The sequence below is a fragment of the Protomyctophum bolini genome, assembly GCF_963924005.1.
Source record: "Protomyctophum bolini genome assembly, chromosome: 10".
NCBI lineage: Eukaryota > Metazoa > Chordata > Actinopteri > Myctophiformes > Myctophidae > Protomyctophum > Protomyctophum bolini.
The window spans coordinates 27,428,845-27,454,906 of record NC_137871.1 but is presented as its reverse complement, the minus strand read 5'-3'; the positions used below and the strand labels follow the sequence as shown (position 1 = coordinate 27,454,906).

Below are 26,062 nucleotides of genomic sequence, written 5' to 3'. Positions count from 1 at the left end.
TCCTGTCATTTTGCCGGTCATGCCTATGGTCACACCTCGTGACATCACGCCTCCATATATGGTCACCCCTCGTGACATCACGCCTCGTAGATCTGCATATATGGAGCTGACCTAACATTCCATATGACAATTGTTCCATAATTCAAATAAGGTTGCCAAATCTTCAAACAAAATTCAAACCCTTTTCAATTTCTCAAAAGATAAGTAATCTTCTCAAGAGGAACACAACTGTTCATTTCTGACTGACAACCATCTTGCGATAGGTGGGGGGGGGGGTCAGACTTCCATGTTATTGCAATACATTTCCTAGCCACCCCGAGTGCAACCTCTATATTTTTGATTTAAAGTTTTGTTTAAAGTTTAAAGTTTTCACTGATTGCAGGGAAGTTTCCTAAGAGGCAAAATTCAGGGTCCAACGGGAAGGGAGCATCTATCATTTTTGCCGGTGTATCACATTCACAGATATCATGCCACTGCCAGAATGTTTTAACTTTTGTACATTGCCATGTATGTACAGTGTAAAAATGACTAACATTCCAAATGTTGATCCTTCCCCACCCGTCCTTCCTCTTCGATGTCTCCCCTTTTGACTGATACCTGTCCATTCAAACTCTAGACTGGCCCCAAAGTTAATAGTGCAGCCACGTCCGGCAGCCGGTGAAAACTAGAGTTATCAACAGGGCCGAAAATTAAGTGCCGGCCCTACCTAGGCAATCATCAAATCCTGTACACTCAAGACAATGCCACCACTGCCACCATACCCTTAGGTCTATATATGGAGCTGACCACTGACCTGTTCTAACATTCCATATGTTGATCTGACCTCATCAAACCAATCAAGACACGCTCCATATATGGCCAGTAGGGTATCAAAAAAATCGATTCGAACTGATGAGTGTCAGACTCAGTCAGGAGTTAAACGTTTTGTACATGTTGTTGTCCTGGATTTGAATCTGGGAAAAAAATGCTTTCGAATTTTAAAGAATTGAGAATTGAGAATCGAGTTGAATGGAATCGTGACCCCAAGAATCGGAATCGAATTGAATCGTGGGACACCCAAAGATTCACAGCCCCCCAGTGAGGACTAGCCAACACTAACTCGGGATTAGTGGAGCGCTGCCCTCCACAATTTCCTATCCAACATCAGGTTCTTGAGGTCTGCAGTGTTGTCAGTCAAGCTGTTGCGCCGCAGCACGTCTACATTGGTGGTACGCTTCTTTCCCCTCCTGGCTTTACCCTGGGTTGGCTCCCATAGGGTCAATTTACTTGCCTTTATATGGCCAGTACATAATTCATTCCATATGGACCATGCAAAGCGCCAGCGCTCATCCAGCAGTAATTTCAGACTTTATTTAACCATGTTTTTCCCCCCAAAAATATAAAAAATAAATGAAAAAAGCAATTGAAAAATGGAAAAAAGAAACAAAAGTTCCCGGACTCCTTGCTGTAGTAAAAATGTAAATGGAATGGATGTAAACTAGACATCTTGACAAGCAATACCAGCTTTATTTATATCGAAGTATCTCCCAATCACCTTCGTCTTCAACCCCCCCCCCCCATACACAACGCAAGACAGTAATATAGCGTGTAGTACAGAAAATACAGCAGTGTGTTAATTAATTAACAAAATTGATCAAATGTCTGTCTATTAGGGGTAACCAACTACCGTAAGGCTCGCCTTACAAAACGCTTGCCCTAATTATTTTTATTCTTTTCCGCCGGCTGCCCAGTGAGGCGTTTCTTGTATTTGTTTTACATAAGTTTAAGGTTAGGCATAGTTTTACTGAGGTTAAGTTTAAGAATAGGCTCAGGTTAGGCATAGTTTTACTGAGGTTAAGTTTAGGAATAGGCTTAGGTTTTGGCACCTTTACGTTTCACAGAGGCTAAGGTTAGGAATAAGGTTAGGTTTACTGAGGTTACGTTTAGGAATACCAGGTAGAGACCGTTTTGATGCGAGCAATCTGGTATTCCTAATTTCCTATTAAATTGTGTGTATACAAAACTGTTCATTAATAACCACCATTATTTTAAAGTGCAAATATAAATACAGAGTTCATTACATCTATATAGGTTGCTCAGTCACATTGTCAAACAAAACTTCCAGCTCCCCAAAAAACAACCAAACTTATTTATAACACAAAATTACATTATTAGCTTTTAGCACTCACAAAGTGAACTTCCACTTCTATTCTAATGATATTCAGCTATACCGGTATATCTTTCTGTAGCACCTAATGACCCCTGTGCCCTTGTTGTTGACTTATCTGTCCAGCATTAAAGGCTGAATGAGTGAGAACTTTCTTAAGTTAAATGAGGATAAGACAGAAGTTACTAGTGAGCAGAGAATCAATAGTAGACTCGGAAACCTGACTGTAGAAAGTAACACTACAGTAAAGAACCTAGCTGGGGTTATTGTCACCACCAGGCCGAAGGCATGGGGAGAGAGTATGTCCGTCCATCCGTCTGCGTATAGCTAATGTCCGGCACTGTTGCCGAACATGTCGAAAATCGGTACCCCCAATTTGAACAAAACCCCTTAAATCATGAACGTAGCATGCAATTTACATTACATTTTTCCACGCACTTTCCTACTAGGCAGAGGAATAATCCCACGTTGATCCAACGTTGATCCACACTTTTGTTTTCTCTCGACTTGATTTCTCAAATGCAGTTTTTGGCATGCCAAGAAAACGACTGACAGACTACAACTTGTTCAAAATGCGGCAGCCAGAGTTTAAACTAAAACTAAGATGAGAGAACATATTACTCCAGTTTTAGCATCACTACATTGGCTCCTGGTTGTTTTTAGGATTGATTAAAAAAATATATATATATACTTGTTTGATATATACTTGTTTATAAAGCTCTCAATGGTCTTGCACCTTCCTACCTCTGACTGCCTGACTAGATATGTGCCGAACCTCCCCCTCAGGTCCTCCACTGCTGTCCTGCTCGATGTGCCTAAAATGGGATATAATAAACACAGTGAAGCTTTCTGCTTCTACCGCATGGAATAAACTCCCACTACACCTTAGACAGGGAGCCTCCGTAGACATCTTTAAAGCACAACACAAGACCTATTAATTCACTCTGGCTTTTTGTTGAGTTTTATTTTATTTTATACATCTTTGTGTTATTATTCATGTACTCACTGTTTTGCCTGATTCGTTGCCCTTTCTTTTATTAATTTAGTGTTGTTTTATATTCTTTGATATTATGTTAATGCTATGTTGTGTCTTTGTTTTGCCTTTTTATTGACCTGTAAAACACATTGCGCTGCTTTTATGTCATGAAAAGTGCTATATAAATAAAATGTATTATTATTAATAAAAACTCTTTCTTTAAAAGTAAATGTATAAAGCTGTACAATATGCATGGATTAAAATAGCCTTGGATCAAGACGGTCATGAATCTTGATGACAAGGCCAGGATTAAAACAAATACTGATATACCGCCACCCAGTGGCATAATGTGGATATGTGATTTAACATAATCTTGTGCTTCGAAATTCATTGGGGTACAGCGGCTGTAATCAACTTATTTTCTTCATGGTCCATGGTTAAACCATTTTTTGGATTGGTTTTAAGAAGAGGGATGTTGCTGTCTCTCGGAGACAGGCCTGTCTCCTCCTGCATGTCTTCTCCGTTCCTATTAGGAGAGCAACAGAACATGAACGCAAGTTGTGTTTCACCCGCAACACTGGTCAAATATTATGGTTTATTTCAACAATACAGGTGAATGAGGTGATAACCGTCACTTTATATCTTCTTTTCTTTCTGTAGTTGCTATATCAAAATTGGAATGTCTCCTATATTTACTACCAATTGTCCCAAATGTTTTGCCGAAGATCATGGGTGATGGGTGAATGGCAGTTATGCCTGTTTTTATAACAAATTTCACTATCGCAATAATGTAATTCGCAAACTTATTTTCCCATCTTAATTCTAAATAAGTTCTCTCTCTCTTATGTTGCTGCTACGTGGCAGATGTTCTAATGTAATCAGTGAGGAAGTATTTGATTGTTAAAAAATGTAAGAATTATAGTGTGAAACTCATATAGCCTCAAACAGACAAATACATTGAGAACGTTTTCATACACAACATGGATGGTAATACGAATATGTCATATGTCATATATATGTTAGACTTCTGATTGCCATATAAAGATGCATTGAACAGTGCATCCTGAAATCAAATGAAATCTTATTAAATACTTAAATACTTAAAGAAGTGGATGAATCATTGCCTATTCACAGGTCAGGTCATACAGTATAACAAAACAATGAAAAGAGTTACAATGAACCATTTAACAAACCAACTCACCTCAGGAAGATGAAGAGTCCAAACATTATGAGCAATGACACTATGTCCACTGAAATCCATATCATCCTGTATTTTGCAGGTGCCTGAATCATAGCAGAGATACAGTCAAAGCATGTCACAGTTGTCACCCCCCCCCCCTCCCCAAACCCTAACCCTAAATAAAAATACAAAATAAAACAATAAAACGTTATCAGTACCCAAACTTTATATTTGCCCTATCTGAGTTGAGTGCTAAAAAGGACAAAGGTGGCGATGAGCTTGTACTGATTGGGCTACAAAATGCATGTACTATTTGCTACAGCTTCAAAACAATTACTAGCATTAAAGACACGGATGGCTTTCTCAAATCTTTCTCAATGAATAGACATCTTCATTAGAAGATTAAATATAATTAAATTTAAAGCTAAAGACGTTCAATTTATACATCACAGTATGAACGCGTTGCTCCGTGGAAATAACTGAAAAATGTGACATCACATTTTTATTTGAAAATTAGTTATTCCTGTCAAGTGATGTCTGGCCACTCAGTGCTCACAGTGCACACATACAAGTATAGTGTCCCTCACCAGAGTCCAATGAGGATGGCTCATATCTTTCAGGAGGTGGCAGGAGTTGGTGGTCACAGAGCTGGCGCCTGAGCACCACAACAGAGAGAAGAGCCAGGGCTCATTCACCACCCAAAGGTTCACGGTCACATTCCTGCGTCGAAGACCCCTGGGGGGGAACATAAATGTATGTGTTAGCTAGTGCATGCACTCGGAACAACCCACTCCTATATATAATGCAGCATATATTTACGTTCAGATGAAACCCTGTGCATGTCACTGCAGGTGGAAATGTTGTCTCTTGCTCTTTCTCTCCCCCGACACGGTCAAGGCAGATGGCCACCCACCCTAGAGTCAGGTTCTGATTGACGTTTCTTCCTGAGGGGGAGTTTTTTTGTTACCACTGTCGCAAAATTGCTTGCTCAGGGTGGGATCTCTGTCGGTCCTTTTCTCTACATGTAAAGTGTCTTGAGACAACTTGTTGTGATTTGACACTTTATTAAAATTGAACTGAACTAATTGAATTGAATTGAAGACCAGTGTGTGTGGAATTGAAATTGCAGACCAGACAGTCTACAAACAATCCAGGGGACATTCTCTTAATCTCTTTGTAATTGCAGGATGACAGTTGTCATTCACACCTCATTAAATTGTTTGTTACAACACATTCTTTAAGGTGCCCCCGCGAGTGAGAACATTGTTTGAGTCTCACTCATGTGTCTCTATATTCGTTGCCAACGCTGTATCTCAGGATGCCACAAACGCCCTTAACACCGTGCTATTCCGACACATCGCCATTCCAACTCGCCGCATTACTAACCCTGTACCTAAGCACGTGTGGAAGCCGCGTAGTTGGAATGGCGGTGTGTGCCACTCTGTCCGCGCCGCCGCGCCTGTCCCGTGATGCAACCATGTTATTCCAGATGTATCTTGGATGCCGTTTCTGCTTTACCTGATTTGTTCGGCACTCAAATTGCTGTATTTCAGATTCAGGTGGTTTCCGCCACTTTCGTTCATTTGGGACACTTTGTCATAGACCTGAATGAACTCCGGAGCAGCCTCCCTGACATACTCTCTGTCAGCGTTGGGAAGCCAGAGAACCTGTCCAAAAACAAAAATACATTACCTTTATATGTATGATGCAACGCAGCTTGTAGAGCTGATATTTTCAAATGATTTTGATAACATGAAATGGAAGATTTCAGCATAATGACTACTTTTAGTTTGAACTTAAAGTACATTTTGACGCCAATACTTTTGCACTTTTACTCAAGTAAATTCTGAATACCAGACTTGTACTTGGAACAGAGTACTTGTACATTGCAGTATTGATACTTTTACTTACATTTGGCTATCTATTTTCCACCACTGACAGTATGTAAGTTAGTGCTGCTCTCACCAGTTGTGGAGGAATGCCAGACTCCAGGATGGCTCTGACTACATCGGCAGTATCATTGTTGTCATGGCGGTAGCCATAGAGGTCAAAAAGCACTTTGACGTTGTGCTGCTTGGCCAGCTCAAGGAGCAGAAGTAACGATGGAATAGTCTGATTCTTGGACATCTCTTTCTCCTCCGCAGAGAGCTCTGAGGCCGAGCGGAATGGATCTCTCTGGAGGGCACAGGTTTAGGATTCAATTATGGTGGTGGTTTGGTCATAATTAATTTTGAAATGACATACGATTAAATAATAAATAATAAATATAAAGACAAATAAATAACATGCAGTGGTCAGTGCTTGCAACTCTTTTGCACACAATTATATATTGGAAAAAGTGCTTTTTGTTGTCGTTTTGGCCAATTCATTGTTCAAGTTTGTCCAAGTTATTACCGGTATGCCAATTCCAAATTCCCAGTGTAGTCTAGTCGCTGATTGCCACTGTTACCTCCAACAGTCCTATAGGGAGAGCACAGACCACTGTTACCTCCTACAGTCCTATAGGGAGAGCACAGACTGTTACCTCCTACAGTCCTATAGGGAGAGCACAGACCACTGTTACCTCCTACAGTCCTATAGGGAGAACACAGACCACTGTTACACTCCTACAGTCCTATAGGGAGAGCACAGACCACTGTTACACTCCTACAGTCCTATAGGGAGAGCACAGACCACTGTTACACTCCTACAGTCCTATAGGGAGAACACAGACCACTGTTACACTCCTACAGTCCTATAGGGAGAGCACAGACCACTGTTACCTCCAACAGTCCTATAGGGAGAACACAGACTGTTACCTCCTACAGTCCTATAGGGAGAACACAGACAACCATATGTCTCCTCCGATATGCATGACATGAAGGCATGAAAGAGATGTCTTTTCACCTGAAAGCCAGGATTCTCACCAGTAGGACGTGATGCATGCGAAGCAACATGCTGATACTCCTCTTACTTACACAAACCACTAAGCAGGCCAATCTCGCTACTGCAACGTCGCCCTCCTTGCCTGGCTTCCCTCTTTAGATTGGCCTTCTCCATCCTCCCTTAGCACTTTATAGAAGGTTCCCCAGTACCGTGCTTATTCCCTCAAATGTCTTAAAGTAACATATGTTATTTTCAGGATCTTATATGTCTTTTTAACTCTATGCCTGACCTTTTATTCCCCTTTATGTTCGTGAATCTATGCATACTCTGTGTATTGTGTCTGATATGTTATGACCTGTGTTGTGTCTGATATGTTATGACCTAACTGTAAAGTACCCGTTTTCTGTCCTGCCTGTGCAGCACTTAGAACTGCAACTCTGTATGAAAGGTGCTATATAAATAAAGTTTATTATTATTATTATTATTATTCCCTCCCACATACACCACGCCAATAGCGTTTGTATGAACCCCCGGCCAAGCTGGAGGCATCACAACCCCAATAGTCTCTGCAGTATTGGGCAGGATATTGTTGGTGTTGTTATTAGTTACACAGTCCTCACCTTTGTGAACCAGTCCCCGGCATTGAGGCTTTTTAACTCTTCCCAGGTGAGGTCAGTGCTGTGGTTGAAGTGCTGCTCTGGAAATGTCTTCTTTACATCCGTTGTTCTTCGTAGGAATTCAGAGCCGTGGTCATGCATCAGGAAAGGAACTCTGTCTTTGCTAGAAACGCCAAATGAAATATCTTTTGTAATTACTTGTACAAAAAGCCAAAGAGCTTAGCCACTTAATTCTGGGCATGTCATAATAGAAGAATATTTGACGAAAATAGGCAAACATTCAGTGAAAACAGCAACACACAGCACAAGCTCACAGTGTGTCACAACAGACACGATGTAAGCTTGTAGATCTGCCCAGGTGCATAAATTACGTCAGACTTCAGTCCTCTATCCATATTGAAAGTTATTTTAACGAAAACTAACAAAATAACGAAAACTATAATAAAAAAACAGAAATGATAACTAATGGAAACTGTATTTGTGTTTTCAAATCTAAGTAAATCTAAGTTTTAGTTTTTCTCGTTAACAATAACTGAATATATATATTTTGAAATGGTATCCTTTGTTGAGTTTTAATTACACAATAGGCCTACTTACTCTGATCTTTTTGAATCCTGCACCTGACAAATAACTAACTAAAACTAACACTAAAACCGCACAAAAATAAAAACTAATCAAATCTAGCAAACCCACTCTAAAAACTATTTAAAACAAACTGAATTAGATTTTTTTTTATGTCAAAACGAACTAAAACTAAACTATAATGAAAAATCCCAAACCATTATATCCTTGGGTATACCTGATCTGCACGTCAGTCTCGAAGGCCGTCACGTTGCACGCCACACTTCTCCTGAAAGACATCATGGTGTTCTCCGGGGCCAGCTGAGCACAGTGACAAGGACAGATGGGTTACCGTTAGACCACTAGGGGTCCTTGAGGGAGTTCCCTCAAGGAAGGGAAGGGAGTTCCCTCAAGGACCTCCCCAGCTAAATGATAGTTACAGTAGGAACCAAATGGGCCCTTATGGGTCTGTAACTCAGAGAGTGTACAAATGGACCCTAACGGGACCATTTGGTTCCATTTGTACACTCTCAGAGTTAAATTAACATTGATTTTACGATATAAATTGGGGTCTCAATTAAATCATGAAATGGGGGTCCGTAGACTAATGCATGTCAAACTGGGGGTCCTCGAAATTAAAATGGTTGAGAATCACTGCTAGAGCTGTGGAAATCTTCTCTTATGGGGGGTCCCTGGCATATATTTTCTAATGGGGGTCTGCGGGCTGTTAAGTGTCAATTTGGGGGTCCTTGACATGAAAAAGTTTGGGAACCACTGGGTTAGAAACCAGTGGTGGAAATAAAAACTAATTACCAATATTGCAGTGTAAAAGTACTGTGTTACAATTAAAAGTCTAGAATAAAAAAATACTTAAGTACAAAGGTATTGGCTTCAAAATGTACTTAAAGTACAGAAAGTATAAAGTACTCATTGTGCAGAATGTCCCATTTCACATGTTCGCAAAATGTGTAAAATGTCTAAAAAACTTTTGAAAAAACAGCACATGTAAATAGGGCTGAAGTGGTTCATGTATGTTTTGTAATAATGTAAAAAATAAAAAAATATATATATTTGGATCCGAGATGTGGTGGAGTAGAAGTAAACGTATTGGAAATTGAAAATACGTAAAGTACAAGTAAAGTACAAATACCTCAAAGTTGTATACTTACAGTAAGCACAGTACTTAAGTAAATGTCCTTAGTTACTTTACACCACTGAGAATCACTCATGTGTAAAACACAACACACACACACACACACACACACACACACACATCCTAAAGGCATGTGAGCATGCACACAACTCCATACATGTGTGACAGATGGCACATGGGACCCTACTACTCACATGGATGGACATCATTTTGTTCACACCTGAGCCAGGGATGGCAAATTATCAGTGCATGTTAAATTGGTCTACTTACTCAAAATAATTATGACCATGGGTGCTTTTTTTTCCTCCTAGACCCTTTTTTCTTTTTTGTCAGATGCCAAACCAACCAAACAAACAAACAAACAATGTTATCACTGCTCATCTACAACCTTCATTTCTAAATGTGTGTTCCTGCCTTGGTAGATTTTTCAAGATTTTCTACCAATGACAGCATAATACAGTAAATGCACACATAAGTCCATGGAGGAACAGGACATTCACCATTGGTGCTCCTCTGTGGCCAATGAGGTCGGGCTTCTTAGGGAGCTGATCCCTTTTAATCAGACACGGCGAGTCGAAGAAGAGGGGACACAGGAAGAGCGCTATCGACAACACAGCAAACACCCCCAGGATGAAGACCTTGGAGCCTGTACGGAATGCAAATCAAAGCATCTGTTGTCATTGTGGTTAAGCTTGTTTAGTTAGTAGAGCCACTCCTAAAATTGATGTTGCTTCCGTCGACTAAATCTATCAAGAAAAATGTTCGCTGACTACCTTTTTTCACTGACGAAAACGAAATAAAAAATAAAAACAAAGCTACGATGACGAAAACTAAGACTAAATCATATTGGCAATTTCGGTCAACAGATAAAAACGATAAAATGTTAGGTAGGAACTAATGGAGAAGAGATCCAGTAGAACTAAAAGACAAGTCATTTTATGTTTGGTTGCGCTCCGGTATTGCACTCTGAAAATACGATCACAGACATTCTAGTATTAGAAGTAATTATTCACCTAAGTAAGTATTCACCTAAACCAACTTACAGTTATTTGTGAAAAGTAAATCGGAACCAAGTGTCAAATCTGCCATTACGATGCCATCAAGGACCGCCAAAACACATTTTAGTCGACTTAACTAAATCAACTATAGATTTGAGTTGACTAAAATCATACAATATTTAGTCGACTAAAACTATACTAACACTAAAACATTCCGAATTACTCAAATATGACTAAAGCTAACTGAAGTTTGACTCAAAAGATTACGACTAAACTGAATCAAAATTCAAATCAACACTAGTTAAGTAAAGTCACTCCTAAAAGTGATGCCATGCAGAAACGCAGCATAGCAGAATTCGTCTTTTCAGGCAGTATAAGCTTGAATAAAACAATTCAACCCCACGTTACACAAACCTGCTCTGCGGGCCTTGTGGAAGCTCTTGATCACGAGCCAGCTAAACAGGGTTAACGCTCCAACGCCACCCATCTGTAAGAAAGGTGCCGTTGCCTGCCAAGAAAAGACACATAAAACATTTATTTGATGCTCACAGACAGCTTAACACATCCAGTGCCAACTACCAAAACCAAGGCAAATATCATTCATACTTCAATATTATCATTATACTTGTTTATACAAACATCACTTTAGCAGATATTAATTCCATACAAAATCTCAGCAACAGACAAGCAATTCTAAAGTATTCTGTAAATAAGACACTGAATCAAGGCAATCCTTCATACTATACAATATTCTCACCAACATCCGACATTTTCACACACAATCTCTGTCACGTTTTAGATTATTTTGGCCCTAACGCACCTGGAATGAGAGAAGAACAGTCTTCCATTCATTTCCCCACTGATGGCTTATTCCAACGACTCCGAGCATGACGAACAGGACACCCAAAAACAGGAGGATCTAGACGAAGCATTGCGTAAACATGAAATCTGGTAAGCGGGCCCACCATGCACTCTGAGTAACCTGAAGCCAAACCAGTGGGAATGAATGTTGATTAACCAAAACAAAATCTGAATTGCACAATATGAAAACAATACAGATACCTTGTGTAAGCAATGTAGGTCGATGGGTTCCTTCAAGGCAATTTGGAACAGTGCAAAGACCTGTAAGGAAAGACCATATAATATGTTAATATAATCTAAATCGGAATCGCTTTAATTTCCGAGTACTATTGCCAAGTACCACCATAAGGTAATTGTGACATTTTACAAGACAGTGCAAGTTATATTACAACCCAAACACTGAGCACAGTGAGTAAATGGCTATTTTTATAATGAATAACAAGGGTTTAATTAATATTAGATGTTATATCATGACAAGGTAACTATATACATAATTTTTCCTGACGAACGCCTATAAGCTCGAAAAGTTGCCCCATAAAAAAGAAAACGCTTTAAACCAGTCGCTTAACCATCTTCACCCTGGTGCACTGGTCTAAAGTAACTAAGTGCATTTACTCAAGTACTGTACTTAAGTACCATCTTGAGGTATGTTTTACTTCCAAGATTTTGATTAATATTACAAAACATACATTCTTGCTTGATATCGTTTTATAGAGAGACAATACAATCAGGACTGATACACCAAATGAAAGTAGACACAAATAGACACGGATTATTAACTATTTTAAATTATAACAATTGCTTCAGAATTGAGTATGACAGAGTCAAACCGCCTGTGTTGTATCATTTTTAAGTGACAGTACAGTACAGTACAGTACAGTACAGTACAGTACAGTACAGTACAGTACAGGGACCCCACCCCCCCCCCCCCCCCCCCAGGGACCCCCACACGGTAACTCTGTCATTTCCCGACCGTTGGGCCTGATAAACGTACCAGGGTGCAAACACCTTAAATACTACATCTGAATTTGCTGTCAAAATGTCCACTTCTCACCAGCAGCAGAATGCAGTAGCTGGTCACCACGGCAGAGGTGATGGTGACCACCATGAACCAGTTCACCCACTGTCTCCATAGAGTGAAGCACTTCCTGATGATAACAGAAAAAAAGAGTAGAGATTCACAAGCAAACAACAATGCATTCAGGGCTTTTGTGCTAGACACAAATTGTGTGTGTGTGTGTGTGTGTGTGTGTGTGTGTGTGTGTGTGTGTGTGTGTGTGTGTGTGTGTGTGTGTGTGTGTGTGTGTGTGTGCACAGTGGTGGAAAAATAAGTTAAGTAAAAGTATCAATACTCCAATGTAGAAATACTCAAGCGAAGTCCAAAATTCTAAATGGACAAAGATGTAACTAAAGTAAAGGAGTAATAAGTGACATTTGACATTTGAGTAAAAGTAAAAGTATAAAAAATGAAATACCCCAGCGAAGTAAAAGTACCTAAAGATTTTATTTAAGTACAGTAGTTAAGTATACATGCATGCGTGCGTGCGTGCGTGCGTGTGTGTGTGTGATAATCATAGGGGTCCTCATTTTCGGGGGCTGGCTGTTCTTTTGATTACAGCTTAGAGGAAGCCTTTCTAACCAAAGTGCTAAACTATCAACAGCTGGAGCAGACTATCTCGCAGCTAGGCTACACATTTGGTAGCACGTGGGGCACATGCACGCCACGTTGGTAGAGGGTATACAATACAATAGAGGGTATGCACATGCATACACTGAGTGGCAAAGTGAGCTTAACGTTGTTTAATGCAATCAGACTTTTCTGTTTGGATGTATGGACTGTCAAGGTCAGAAAGTTGTTTTTTGCCACTCAGTATAGTTAGGGAAAGTTAGCGAAATGTGTAGCAAATCTGCAACAAAAAAATGCTTACCACTAGCTTTCTTCACAAATGTGTTCATAAAGGTGTCTACTATTATCTCTCAATTTGTTCCAACTCGACTAACTCCCTTTATGTAGCATGTGGCATGTCAAACTTTAGAGACGTACAAATATACACTTCTATAGAAGAAAAATGTCCGACCTGGGATGTCACGCGCATATCCTCTATACACCACAATTGTGCTCTGCCATCTAGTCAATTTGTAAATGGCTGCTCATAAATGCATATTTAAAGTGTGTGCGAGTGAGTGTGGTGTACGTGTCATCATTTACCAGTTGACTTCCTCTCGGTCGTTGAAAGTAATCAAACAGATATACATCCAGCAGAGCGTAACGAGGGACACCACCGCAACAACTGACGACCAGCAGCATGTGCTCTGAAATGAAAAGATCAGGGTTTGTGTGGTTAGTACGGTTTGTGTAAAAGCTTTGTTAAAATGGAGTCCCAGGCCCGGACGGTTAACTCAACCGTCTGGAAACCTAGGCTGCCAAGCCAGCCGGACGGCGTGCCGCGGGTTTGACTCCCGAACCCGACGGCCTTTGCTGCGTGTCACTCCCCGTATCTCTCCCCTTTCCTGTCTGACTACTGTTCCCTATCAATAAAGGCATCAAAAGCCCCCCCCAAAAAATGGAGTCCCGGTGTCAGATTAAATATTTGATGATCCATTTCCTCCCAATTCCTCCCTGCTTGGCACTCAGCATCAATGGGTTGGATTGGGGGGGTTGAATCAACTAATGATTTCCGAGAGCGGCAGACGCTGGAGGCGTGATCAATGCTCTTTGGCCACTCAGAATAGCCAAATGGCATTGATCACGCCTCCAGGTCTTTAGTTTACTCAAGTTAGGGAATAAGACCTGGTACTTAAGACACGCAAAATACAGCCCATGTGTCTAATATGACTGACTAATATAGTATACCTCTGGGAACTTCCATGGAGCAATTCCATTGCGGTTTAGTTTTGCTTTCTGATGCCATTATCAGTAGCTACAGTAAGTGCTTTCCAACTGGATGCTGAAGGATGCATTGAGCATGAATGACATGACAAAGAATCTATTGACAGATTCAGTGATAGTTTAGCAAGCATGATGCGGGCTTGACAAACAGGTTGAGGCCATGCGCTGCGGTTGGCATTGATAAAACGAAAACGACGATTAAGGTTGGGACTGCGCTGCCTGCTACGTGCTTTCGGTTATGTTTAGGTGAGGCTATGAGGAGGCTTGTCGTTCTCAGTAGTTTCCCAGCATGTGGAGTAGACCGATAAGATCGGCTTGATGAGTAACCTATTTGGAATTATCGGTTGATTTTCACTCAAATTCCCTGTTGAGGCATACAATCTGAAACACTTGCCAAGTTTGTGTCCATCTACTGGAACAGGGGAAAACTAAACTAAATGAAGGAGAGTTGGTAACCAAATGGACCCTTATAAATCTTGTGAAATGAAACCCAGTCCATTTGGTTTCAGTCTATGACCTGCAAGACACTCTGGATATGTAGGATTTAGGATTTACTATGTACCTCCTTTCACAGTTCACCCCATCAAACGCCCACCCCTTTGTGAGTCTGTTCCAGATGAGTTCACTACAAGCCTGTTAGGGCCTGTATAGGGTTATAAATCGTTCTTGGCAGCAACATGTATTCCTAAACACCGCTTCACAACACTATCCCTTCTTCAGGTTATGTTGCTTGTCTTTGCCCAACAGGTTTGGACTACTAAAACATCTTTACTTGGTTTCTCCTCTGCACTATAGGGCAGTTTTCATTTCTGGGGGGAGAAAAACGTAGTTGAGCTGGGAAAAATGTTTTACATTACCACTGCATTTAGTCCGGTGGAATGTTAATTCCCAATTATAGGGGCTTTGTAAGGTTTCTAGGGCATGGAAAAGTGAAAACCCTGAAGCCGCCCCTATTCAGCATTAAAAGCCCTTCAGATCTATTGTCTGGGTTGTGAACCATCTGGAATAGGTTGCAGGACAAACACCAGATACAAGTGTTTATTCTACACAGAGCAGCAGCAGATAGAATAGAATGAACATTTCATCCCAGATATACATTCAGATATACTGTACATTCAGTAGTAAGTGACAACACATCAACAGATCATCTTTTTTCATACACAAGGAAAAATATATGTACTCTGAATATCAATGACTATATCACAGCGTAACCTATTTAGAAACATTAAATATGTGATCAAGTGTTCATAAAAATATAAAGACTTCAAGGTTAAATATTCCAGCGGTGAAGTCGAACATATTTAGACTTTCCATTCCATATAATATAGTGAGCTGATAAAAGAGGAATGACCAAATTATTCTCTCTTGAATTATGTTTGAATTATGAATTATGTAATTTACATATTCATGACTACATTATACTACATGACTACATATTAAGGACTTGAATAGTTTTTTTTATTGTTGCAACAATTAAGTACAAATTTGCTTAACCATACAAAAAAATCAAAATGTTTTGTCACATTATCACACAGTTAAAAAGAGTGGGTGAACTTCTTTGTGAGGGCTATATCAACATTGCAGTAAAAAGGGAAGAGAAAATAGAGGAGAAACATATAATAACACAGTGTCATCATGTCACATTGTGCATGGTTAAAAGTTATGGATACACAGAGCCGTTACCTGTTACCTATCCACTTCGTGCCTTGTGGCACATACAGTAAGGCCTTCACAGAGTGCTTCCACTTTTCACGGTCAGCTGCTGCAATCCTCACTTCAGTTCAGACCATGATTTCCATCCTGCTTCTTGTCTTTCTTTCTCAACGGTACGCCTCCAGGTGGTCTTTGGTCTTCCTTTTTTTCGTTTCCCTTCTGGTGCCTGCCATGTCAATGCCATGTTGCAGTCATTGTTGTGGCCCTGTCGTAGTATGTGTCCAATCATCTTCCATCTATGCAGCTTCACTCAGCTCTTTCTAGCAGCTCTTTAGTGCTGACGTGATCTTGCCAGTGTATACGGAGTATTATTCGTATAGGCATCTGTTGTGAAACACGTCAACTGCCTTGTTGTCTCCTTTGTTCATTTTCCATGTTTCACATCCGTATAGCAGTACTGGCCTCACTAGTGTCCTGTACAGTTTCACATCCGTATAGCAGTACTGGCATCACTAGTGTCCTGTACAGTTTCACATCCGTATAGCAGTACTGGCATCCTGTACAGTTTCACATCCGTATAGCAGTACTGGCATCACTAGTGTCCTGTACAGTTTCACATCCGTATAGCAGTACTGGCATCACTAGTGTCCTGTACAGTACTGGCATCACTAGTGTCCTGTACAGTATCACATCCGTATAGCAGTAGCAGAAAGCCTGGTCTCTGTTTCAAAAGTCTGTATGATCCGGGCTTGAGCGGATGATGGTTACGTCATGTTGTAGTATTGTGTTGTAGTCGCCACACAGGAACAACAGGCGGCGACAACTTCCTTTTCCCTCTCAATAAAAGCTCTCGTAGCCTGTAGCTTTTATTGAGAGATTTGAGAGATTGAGTATTTCCACTTCTACTTCACTACATTTTTGATCAAAATATTGTACTTTTACTCCACTACATTTATTTGAAAACTTTAGTTACTAGTTACTTTTAATTAGTAATTAATTAATTTTCATTAGAAAACATCCATTAACCACTCCAGCCCTATATACATTTTGGCCATTTGAAAATAGCCGATCAGCTATTTTCACAAGATTTTGTACCCATTTTGAACTTGTGAAATGGTTACTGCTTACTTGAGTACTTTAAGTACATTTTTATGCCAATACTTTTGGACTTTTACTTGAGTACATTTTGAATACAGGACTTTTACTTGTAACAGAGTACATCTACATTGCAGTATTTATACTTTTACTTAAGTAAAACATTTGAGTACTTTTTCCACCACTGATAAAATCACAGTCTTCCTCTCTAGGTCGTCCTACATCGTCATCCCGGTTCTCCATACATCTGGCTAGCTCGTCTGTACTTAGCGCATCTTTCTTCCATGCATGTTAATGTGGGACGTCCTCGTGACCGGTGCCCATGTGTTGGTTCCCACAGCAACAACTTGCTGGCCGGCCAGTTCTTGGTGCCTTTGGCAGTGTCCTGCTAGTCTCATTCTCCTGGCTGCTATTTTCTTGCTCACCCTTACTGTTCCCTCATACAGATTCCTGTTGGTAACATGTATACTCTTTTAAGTACCGCACACAACGTTCTGGTGTAGCAGCACCCGCCTAAAGACTTTAATTTACCACAGAAGCAGTACCTGTAATGGACGCATTTCAGACTACTCAGGCCTTCATCAGCAAAATGCCTGTGCTCTCTCGTCAACCTCCTAAAGTCCTCGACCGGCATCTTGATCTTGTTGACACTGAGAGCGAGGTTGTTCTCCTGGCACCATGTGATTTCATTGACCTCTTCCCTTGTAGGCTGTCTCGTTGTCGTTGGACGTAATATTGTGATCAACATTATTCATGATGACTTGCAAAACACGTTTTGTATAGTCTTTGCATAGACAGTCTTTATTGCTCATATCTTCATGCAATATGGACATGGATATTGAGTCTAATTTAATGAGATGAGAGCACGGTGCAACAGCTGCACAGTTTAACTTACATATTTGATTAAAATAAAATGAAATGTTTATTTTGAAATAGTTGTGGAGTACTACTACATACAGTACACGTCGAATGTGTCTGTAATCCAAGGGATTGCATTGCCATTTAATGGCATTAACCGGCTAACGTTCATGTAATCTCAACCTGGATACCTGCATGGCAGGGACGTGCACACATAGACATCAAAGGGGGCTTAGGCACCTGCCCTTTTACCCGTCTGTAAAACAACTGGCCTCTCCAGACCACGAATGCAGCATTTGCTATGGTGAAAGAAATGCAAATGCCACTCCTTTCCATGCCAGCATTCAGGAGAATTGTTTTTTTTCCCGAAGTCTCCTGAACTTGAACACAGTATTTTGCGTTGATCAAATTTGTTTTGTCCACTAGCTAAAGAGTGCTGGGTTGTGCCCCGAAAATAGATGACGCATTGAGAGCTTGTAGATCAGCTATTTTCGCTATTTTTGTCCAAAAGTGCCCTCTTTATATGGGGTTTCAGCCCCTGCCCCTCTAACACTCTCTGCACGTCCCTGATAAATACATACATACCCTTCTCTTCTTCTCAGTCTCCGTTTCAGTCTCCGTTTTCTTCCTGTCACTCGGATGGCTCCAGCTGCAGCTATACAGACCCCTGTATAGACCCCCGCAGCAGTCCATGCGACAGCTGCTGTCCGTTGACATCGCCTCCTCTCTCCTCGTTCACTGTTAAGGAAGAGCAGGTCCTGCACAGTGGATCCTCAGTGTTAATTCAACTCTGATAGTGGACACAAAAAAGGCTCCGTTTGTAGGCTACACGCTCAGAGCAGGATTTCCACAGTGTGTGTCTTGTGTAGCCTGGAGATACCTGAGAGGCTCAGGTTGCCGCCAGTGGATGAGGTGAAAATACCTGTGTGAGAGTGGAGAATGCACTGTCTCTGAATACTTTGTGCGAGGAAAGAGGTTCCTGCTCTCCTGTGCTCTGATGTTCAATTAGAGGTCATTCTATACAGTATATCTCTCTCTCTCTCTCTCTCTCTCTCTCTCTCTCTCTCTCTCTCTCTCTCTCTCAAATATTTCATAGTCTCTCTCGAGACAGACTGTTGACAAAAGAGGGCGCTGTTTTTCCTTTGTTTTGCCGACGGGTACCCAGATTGAAGATTTATCAATATAATATAGTAACAGTACCCTAAAAGACATCTGATTTTCCTATCTACATGTACGTTTCATTCTAGGCAGTTATACCCTATTTTAGATTTCATGCACTTTATGCACTCATATCAACTATTGACATATTTCTTATGCATTAAATGTGATGTGAACACAACATCTAAAATGACACCAACATCTTCATAAATAATGTGCATAATAATCATCTATTCTGAAACAAATTTAAAAAAAATTTAATTTAATTTGTGGGGAGCCATTGCCACCAACAATATGATAGAAAATGCAAATATTGAGCATGACGACTACCTTTATGCCTTATTTAAAGCACATTGAATGAATTTACTTTTATTGACTCCTTTTGTCATCTTTTTGTTGGTTTGTTGGTTTGTTTGTTTTCTATTATTATGGATGTATACTATTGAGAATTGGTATTTCTTTAAAGATTTTTATTTCAATATATGTACTGCCATTTGTGTGTATGGGGGAGGGGGGGATTTGTTTGTATGAATATTTTTGTCAAATAATACAATTAATTTAAAAAAGTGTAATAGCATGTTGAATTGTGTATGAACTGTGCTTTACAAATAAACTTGTCTTGCCTTGCCTGAGCGGATAACCGAGAACTCGCCAGTTTACCAAGTCAATGCAATTTAAATGAAGGTGAAGTAAAACTAAAATGCACTACATTTGTTGGTTAAACTGGCGAGTTCTCCGGATTCCGCCTGAGCCGTGCTCAATACAAGTCCATCTGTAGTCTCTGTGCGGGGGTGAGGTTTAGCCACTGGCACATGTTACAATGGCTGTCACTGACCAAAGGGTCTTTGAGAGGAAAGTGTTGACAGGCCAGAGTGTTAAGTCACACCACTGGTGTAAAGTAACTACAAACATTTACTTAAGTACTGTATTTAAGTAAAAATGTTGAGGTGAGGTCTTATTTTGTAGTTTACTTGAGTATTTCCAATTTTCAATACTTAATATTGTACTTTACTCCACTACATTTATTTGAAAACTACTTAGTTACTATTTACTTAGATTTTGATTATTATTAACACTTCATCCCGATGCTTGTATATCTGCTATTTTCTAAAGATGAAAAGTACTTTCTACTTTTGGCACTTTAAGTACATTTTAATGACCAACCTTTTGTACTTTTACTCAAGTACATTTTGGATTCCGGAATTTTACTTGTAACAGAGCATTTTTACATAAGAGCAATATTGGGCGAGTACTTTTTCTACAACACGACAAAAGCAAGGGCTTGCTACTCATTTTGTAATGCTCCAGGATTATTTGTATTCACGAACACAGCAGGCAGGAACATACAACGTTTCGACCAAGTTTTTCTACTTTTCCTACCACACCAACAGAGCCTTGTCATCACAGCAGGATGGTCACAGACAGTGACAGGCACGAGAAGCGAGTGGGGGTAATGAGGAGGGGTACCTAATCGGGGGGTGTGGGTATGGGGCGTGTTGTCATTACACATACACAATAACATCTCTCAGCGGAACTACAATGATGCACAGGGTCCAATTTTGGTTCCATTTGTACACTCTAACAAAGGGACAGTTATCGTGTTACTATACAGTAGCTGCAGAAAGATAATGAAAAATAATCTATTGACAGTGAAACGCAGTGATAGGCTAGCATGAAGGCTTGACAATGAGGCTGAGGCTTACAATTTTCCAGTAGCATAGTTTATATTACTCAATTTACAGGAACAGGGAATGACCACACCAAGAAAGTACAATATACTAGTGTCTCATTGAATATCTTCAATGAGACACTCTAAGTCTCTAACCACGTCTTGAAGAAGAAAGCAAAAGCAAGCACTCGGTTGAGTAATTCCACGTCATAATGGTGCACGGTTCTGGAAGATACAGACTGTAGAAATGAATACCGACAACTCACGTTGTACAGTATATCCTATAGGATTATTTTTTAATTTTGTTCCCCCCCAGCAGCAAACAACAACAGTGTGGACGTTTGGGCCCAAGGGCCTTCACACTCTACACTCCAACGTCTAACATATTTATGTTGTTAAAGTGTAAACACCCTCATTGAAGACTGATGTTGAAACTGCAACTCCTTGTTTAACTTGATATGATGTGGCCTTCAGCCAACATTATATTTCGACACACCTAAGCCTAAGGATAAGTGAGTTTGTTTAAGACTCAACCAAGCCTGCAGGTATACAAAGTTATCTTCAAATCCATGAGTAGTTGTTTGATTAGATTGAGTTTAAATAGTTTTGTCTAGCATTACTGACACAGGTATCGGTACAGGTATCTACTGTGTTCTATTGTCATGATTTATGACCTTTATCCGATTTACTTTTTGAGTGATTGGTGAATCACAAATCTACATAGGCATATTTATACCCGAGTTACGATGACCCTCAACTATCAGAGACTGATGTCTGTGCACAATGATATGAGATGCATGTTCTAGGCTATTCCTATCCATTCTGTTCTTGCCCTTGTTTCATTTTCATTTATTCTGTCCAATTATTTTATATATCTCTAGTTAGATGGAGAGACTCTTAAGGGACCACTCGGTCTGTGTGTGCGTGAGTGTGTGCGTGTGATGGTGTGTGTAATAATCTATGGGGATTCTGAAAATAATTACATTAAGATTAGGTAACTATAGTGACTAGTGACCAAAATCAGTGCATTTTTGAACAGGACTTAACATGTCATGTAGTCTGTAGGAGTGGAAGAACGTGGATATTACTGATTGACGCTTGGCTCACTGCAGGAGTTTAGTTGCAAGCAGGACATTTTAAATCCAAGAACACATTGAGTCATCATTACTGTATTAGATGTCATTACAAACATTAAGCCTGAATCTGGGGTTGTGTTGACAAAAGCATGTGAAGTGAAAATGTCCCCATCTCTTGGAAATGGTTTTTGCACAGATACAGTAGCTTCACTAAAAATCTCCCATGTAAGCTTAAGGATGTAACTTATAGGGTTCAACGTAGGGCTAGAAACCTATTTCCTTTTAACCTTGCACTGATTTTGTACTTGTTTTGCCTTTTTTTCTTTTCTTGAAAAAGGTATTTTCCTAATGTTTTTATGTAAAGCGCTTTGGGTACTTAGAAAAGCCCTATATAAATTTGAGCTATTATAATTATTATTATTTGGAAAGGCTTTGCGGCGGTTTTGCGGTGGCCTGTACACACCATAGACACCCTAAATGAGGAGGTCACACTTGTCTTTCCCCTTTGTAGGCCTACAGATGTTCATGTGGCATACACTACCAGCAATGAAAAGTAACTATGCTTTTACTCAGGTAGGCTAGGCTACTCTCTCATCTGACCCGGACAAAAAAATCAAACAGTGGGTATAAGTGACCAGTGACCACAATATAAATTTCTGCACCCGTAAAACCCATAAATCTGTAGTCCAAGGCCATACCACAGTCAAAAACAGATCAATGAAACAGTATGAAGCCCTCACAACACGACTTGATAACACCACTTCAATACTACTAGACAAACTGGAGGCGATAGGTTTCTGTAAATTGGATGAAATCCTACCTGGAGGAAAGAGAACAAATAGTAGACTGTGGGGTTCCCCAAGGAAGCATATATACTCATTACTATTCTTACGATCTTTTGCTTACTGATAACAAATCTTTTGCTTACAGATAACAAACTCTTATTGCATCTTGGTAAAACAGAATCCATTCTTTTTGGGTTTAAACACTCCCTTAGTAGGGTAAATTATTTCAATGTCAGAATTGATGACATTGTAATCGCTAGCAAAGTAGAGATTACATATCTGGGCTGTATCCTGGACAACAAGCTGACAGGTGAAGGCATGGCAACAAGGGCGATCAAAAAAGTAAATCAAAGGACAAGATTCTTGGGGAGAATCTCCTCCTTTGTAAACAAGAGGGCTCTCAGGACATTAGCTGGAGCTCTTATTCAGCCCATATTTGACTATGCCTGTACCTCCTGGTTCTCTAACATCTCAATGTCACAAAAAACTAAGCTTCAAACCTCCCAGAACAAACTAATCCGACTCCTTCTAGTCCTAGGGCCCATGACCCACCTTTATGCAACTAATTTTGATGGCATAGGATGGCTCCGGATAGAAGACAGAGTCAAGCAGTTGAAAATGGGGCTGTCATTCAAAATTGTAAATTCAGCCCTGCCCTCTGTGCCCTCAGTCCCCATTTACTTAACTGATTAGGCCTACCTCACAAAGGTGAGCAACTCTCACAGCCACAACCGAGGGAGTATAAATAATGATCTGGTGCCACACACATATAGAACAAATGCACTTTCCACAGCACTGCCACTCAGGTGTGGAATGCCCCCCCCCCCCACAGACTAAGATGTACTAATTATAACAGTAACAATGATATTCAGGGGTGCCAGGATATTTATGACAGCTTTAGTTGCTGCTAGTTACTTTGCAGATAGTTATTAATACAAATTATAAATCAACTGATAAAGTAGACCTAAAATATTTGTATAGGTTATAGGCTATTCATTAAATTGAGTTCCAACTACAGCTTCAACATTAAAGTCATGAACAACATAATGATATTAATATCAATAATATATTCTGAAATGCATAATTAATACTTTACCATAAGTATATTTTGATTTTCACATTGACTTAAGTACTGACTTCTCAAGCCAAATTGACTTGCAGGAAAACACAAGTATTTAAGTCTAAATCTTCCACCACTGCACAACAGAAATAAGAAATGCAGACATTCTGCATTCTGAATTATTGGCAAATGTAGCCGTTTGACTTAAGGCACAATGATCGATGACATGTAGAAACAGGCGGTTATAATAACCATTTTACTCCCAAAATCCATATTTTGGTCAAAATGTTTCCTACATTATGAATGTACAAGGCTGCAAGCAGATAGGCTTGCAAATACTTCACAAATGAATATTTTGTTGCTGCCTAGAGGAAGTTCGTTGCAAAGTGGTCTGTATACAATGTTTGACAGCCATATTGATTGATTGATTGAAATCTTTATTAACAGTTTGCAGAATTACAGTACATTTCAAGCACAAACTCAATACAAAGACTGTTAACTGTGAGTGGACGACCCAATTAAGCCTTACACTTGTTTACAACAGGGTCCACATTGTTCAATTCATCAAAACATTTAGAGACAAACAAATAGACACTTCTATGTAGTTAAAGAACAGAACAGGAATTCATCATATAGGAAGCGAAAAGGGAAAAAAAGTATATATACAGTGAGGGGAACAGGGGGATAAAAGTAAGTATAAAAGAGTGTAGGGCGCCTGCACACAACACCATGCGTTGATGCCATGTGTGCATATGTGCAGGCACCCAACACCACGTCCATACAAAAACATAGTACAATCCATAGTACAAAGACAGAGTGTAGGGCGTAATCCAAAGCTTTAAGAAATTATCATTGTTCCTTTGTATACCTTTTACTTTGACCCAGGATTTGTGTGTTATCCATTCATTTTAGCCTATGTCGTACTGCAGCACGTGCTGTTTACATTTATTCTGACTAAATAAAGTAGGCTAGTCAATCAATCAATCAATCAATCAATCAATCAATCAATCAATCAATCAAAGGTTCTTTCATTTATATGCCAGCATTGTGATCATATGCAGCACTGCTCTGAGTGCTCTCATCCATGATTACTTTTCCCTCAATGGCAAAAATAACAAAAAAACAACAATCATATTTTTTCCCCTGAATGGAAAACAACATGCATGCTTTTTTATTTTAAATTAAATTACAGTGCAAGTTCAACAGTCAGATTATCTTCAGTCTGTCTGGTGACTCCATCTGACAATATGTTTCTTAAATATAATGCCTGCATGGTAGAAAGTAGAAACGGCTTATCAATTTACCTGAAAACGCCGCGTCGCTTTGGTGGTCTTCAGCTGCAGCTCTATCCAACCACAGATATGTCTTCTCTTCGCCTTGAGTCTGATCTGGTGTGGAAGTGTGGAAGGGTCCGGAACGGTCTTTTTTGCCTTCACTCTCTATCCATTCCACTCTTTGAAAAGTAAAACCGTGCATGGCATGTGAATGGCTCTAATGAATGGGTGTGTGCGTTCGCGAGGTGCATGCAGTCCACGGGGGAGGGGCGGAGGCAAAAATCTACTTTAGCAAGAAAGGGGAAGTGATTTAATCAAACGGATTAAATTGCTGAAATGTTGCCATTGAATCTTGATCGATTGCTTGCTTGATTGAACACTTTGTTAACAAGTCAACAAGATCAATATATGTTGTGGCTGTGAGAGGCAGGCTATAACATAACAGCCTATAGACTTCTAAACTAAACACACAGGACAATTCTGTTGTTCTGACTTTTTTTTATTTGAACTGTCACATCTTTGTCAGCAGTGTGCAACGAACTGTGCCAGTCTGTGCGTAATAATCCACTGTTTGGATTGGAACTAAATAGCTTAAAAAGCCCCATGGGCCTGAATTCCGTTGTGTCCAGTGGTCCACAAATCATCTGACCTTATGACATACAAATAGCCCCTAGGGAGAAGTTAGAACGGGGTAAGATGAGCCACTTTCCAACTAACAACATCGATCAAAAATCACACATGTGTGAACTGAGCGGTACAACTATACATGTATTGGTATAGTTAACTGTACTGTACTGTGCTCTGTACTGTATTGTAGTGTGTAAGGTTCAAGGTCAAGGTTAGCTTTATTGTCCCTAGCGGGAAATTGGTTTGCAGCCAGATAGTTGTAGCCTAAGAATACACACAACAAACAACATTCAATACAAGACAAGATCTAAGAACAGGGCACTATAGAGACAGATAATTCATGACATTCAATAGTAGCAAAGCCAGCAAAAGTGCATTCGTGGGCAGTATGTGCAAAGAGGCAAGAATACTCTGCTCTGTACTGTACTTTGATTATTATTATTTTTTTAATCTTCGAGAAATACAGTTACCGTGTGAAGGGGTCCTCGGAACATCCAGACCCTGCATAATGGAGCGGAGGCGCCGCTCAAAAATATGTTTCTAATAATGATATGAAACCG

General features: G+C 40.0%; 1 protein-coding gene across 1 annotated transcript; it reads right to left on the bottom strand.

Moving 5' to 3' along the window:
• Positions 1-3,508: 3,508 nt before the first annotated feature.
• gdpd2 (glycerophosphodiester phosphodiesterase domain containing 2) lies at positions 3,509-25,081 on the bottom strand. The gene is made up of 15 exons (XM_080773848.1): positions 24,906-25,081; positions 18,439-18,611; positions 13,567-13,670; positions 12,412-12,505; positions 11,559-11,618; positions 11,317-11,415; positions 10,911-11,004; positions 9,999-10,144; positions 8,584-8,666; positions 7,788-7,947; positions 6,268-6,477; positions 5,821-5,969; positions 4,890-5,037; positions 4,324-4,406; positions 3,509-3,648 (listed from the first exon to the last, which is right to left on the bottom strand). The coding sequence occupies exons 2-15, from the start codon at positions 18,568-18,570 to the stop codon at positions 3,510-3,512; spliced, it is 1,701 nt and encodes a 566-aa protein (XP_080629974.1). The 5' UTR covers positions 18,571-18,611; positions 24,906-25,081; the 3' UTR covers position 3,509.
• Between the last annotated feature and the right edge of the window lie 981 nt (positions 25,082-26,062).

Coding starts and splice junctions, on each gene's coding strand:
- gdpd2 (XM_080773848.1), bottom strand. CDS start 18,570: ATGTCAACGGACAGCAGCTGTCGCATGGACTGCTGCGGGGGTCTATAC. Junction 13,671..18,438: donor AGACTGAGAAGAAGAGAAGG/GTATGTATGTAT, acceptor TTTTCATTTCAG/AGCACATGCTGCTGGTCGTC. Junction 10,145..10,910: donor CCACAAGGCCCGCAGAGCAG/GTTTGTGTAACG, acceptor CATTCCGTACAG/GCTCCAAGGTCTTCATCCTG.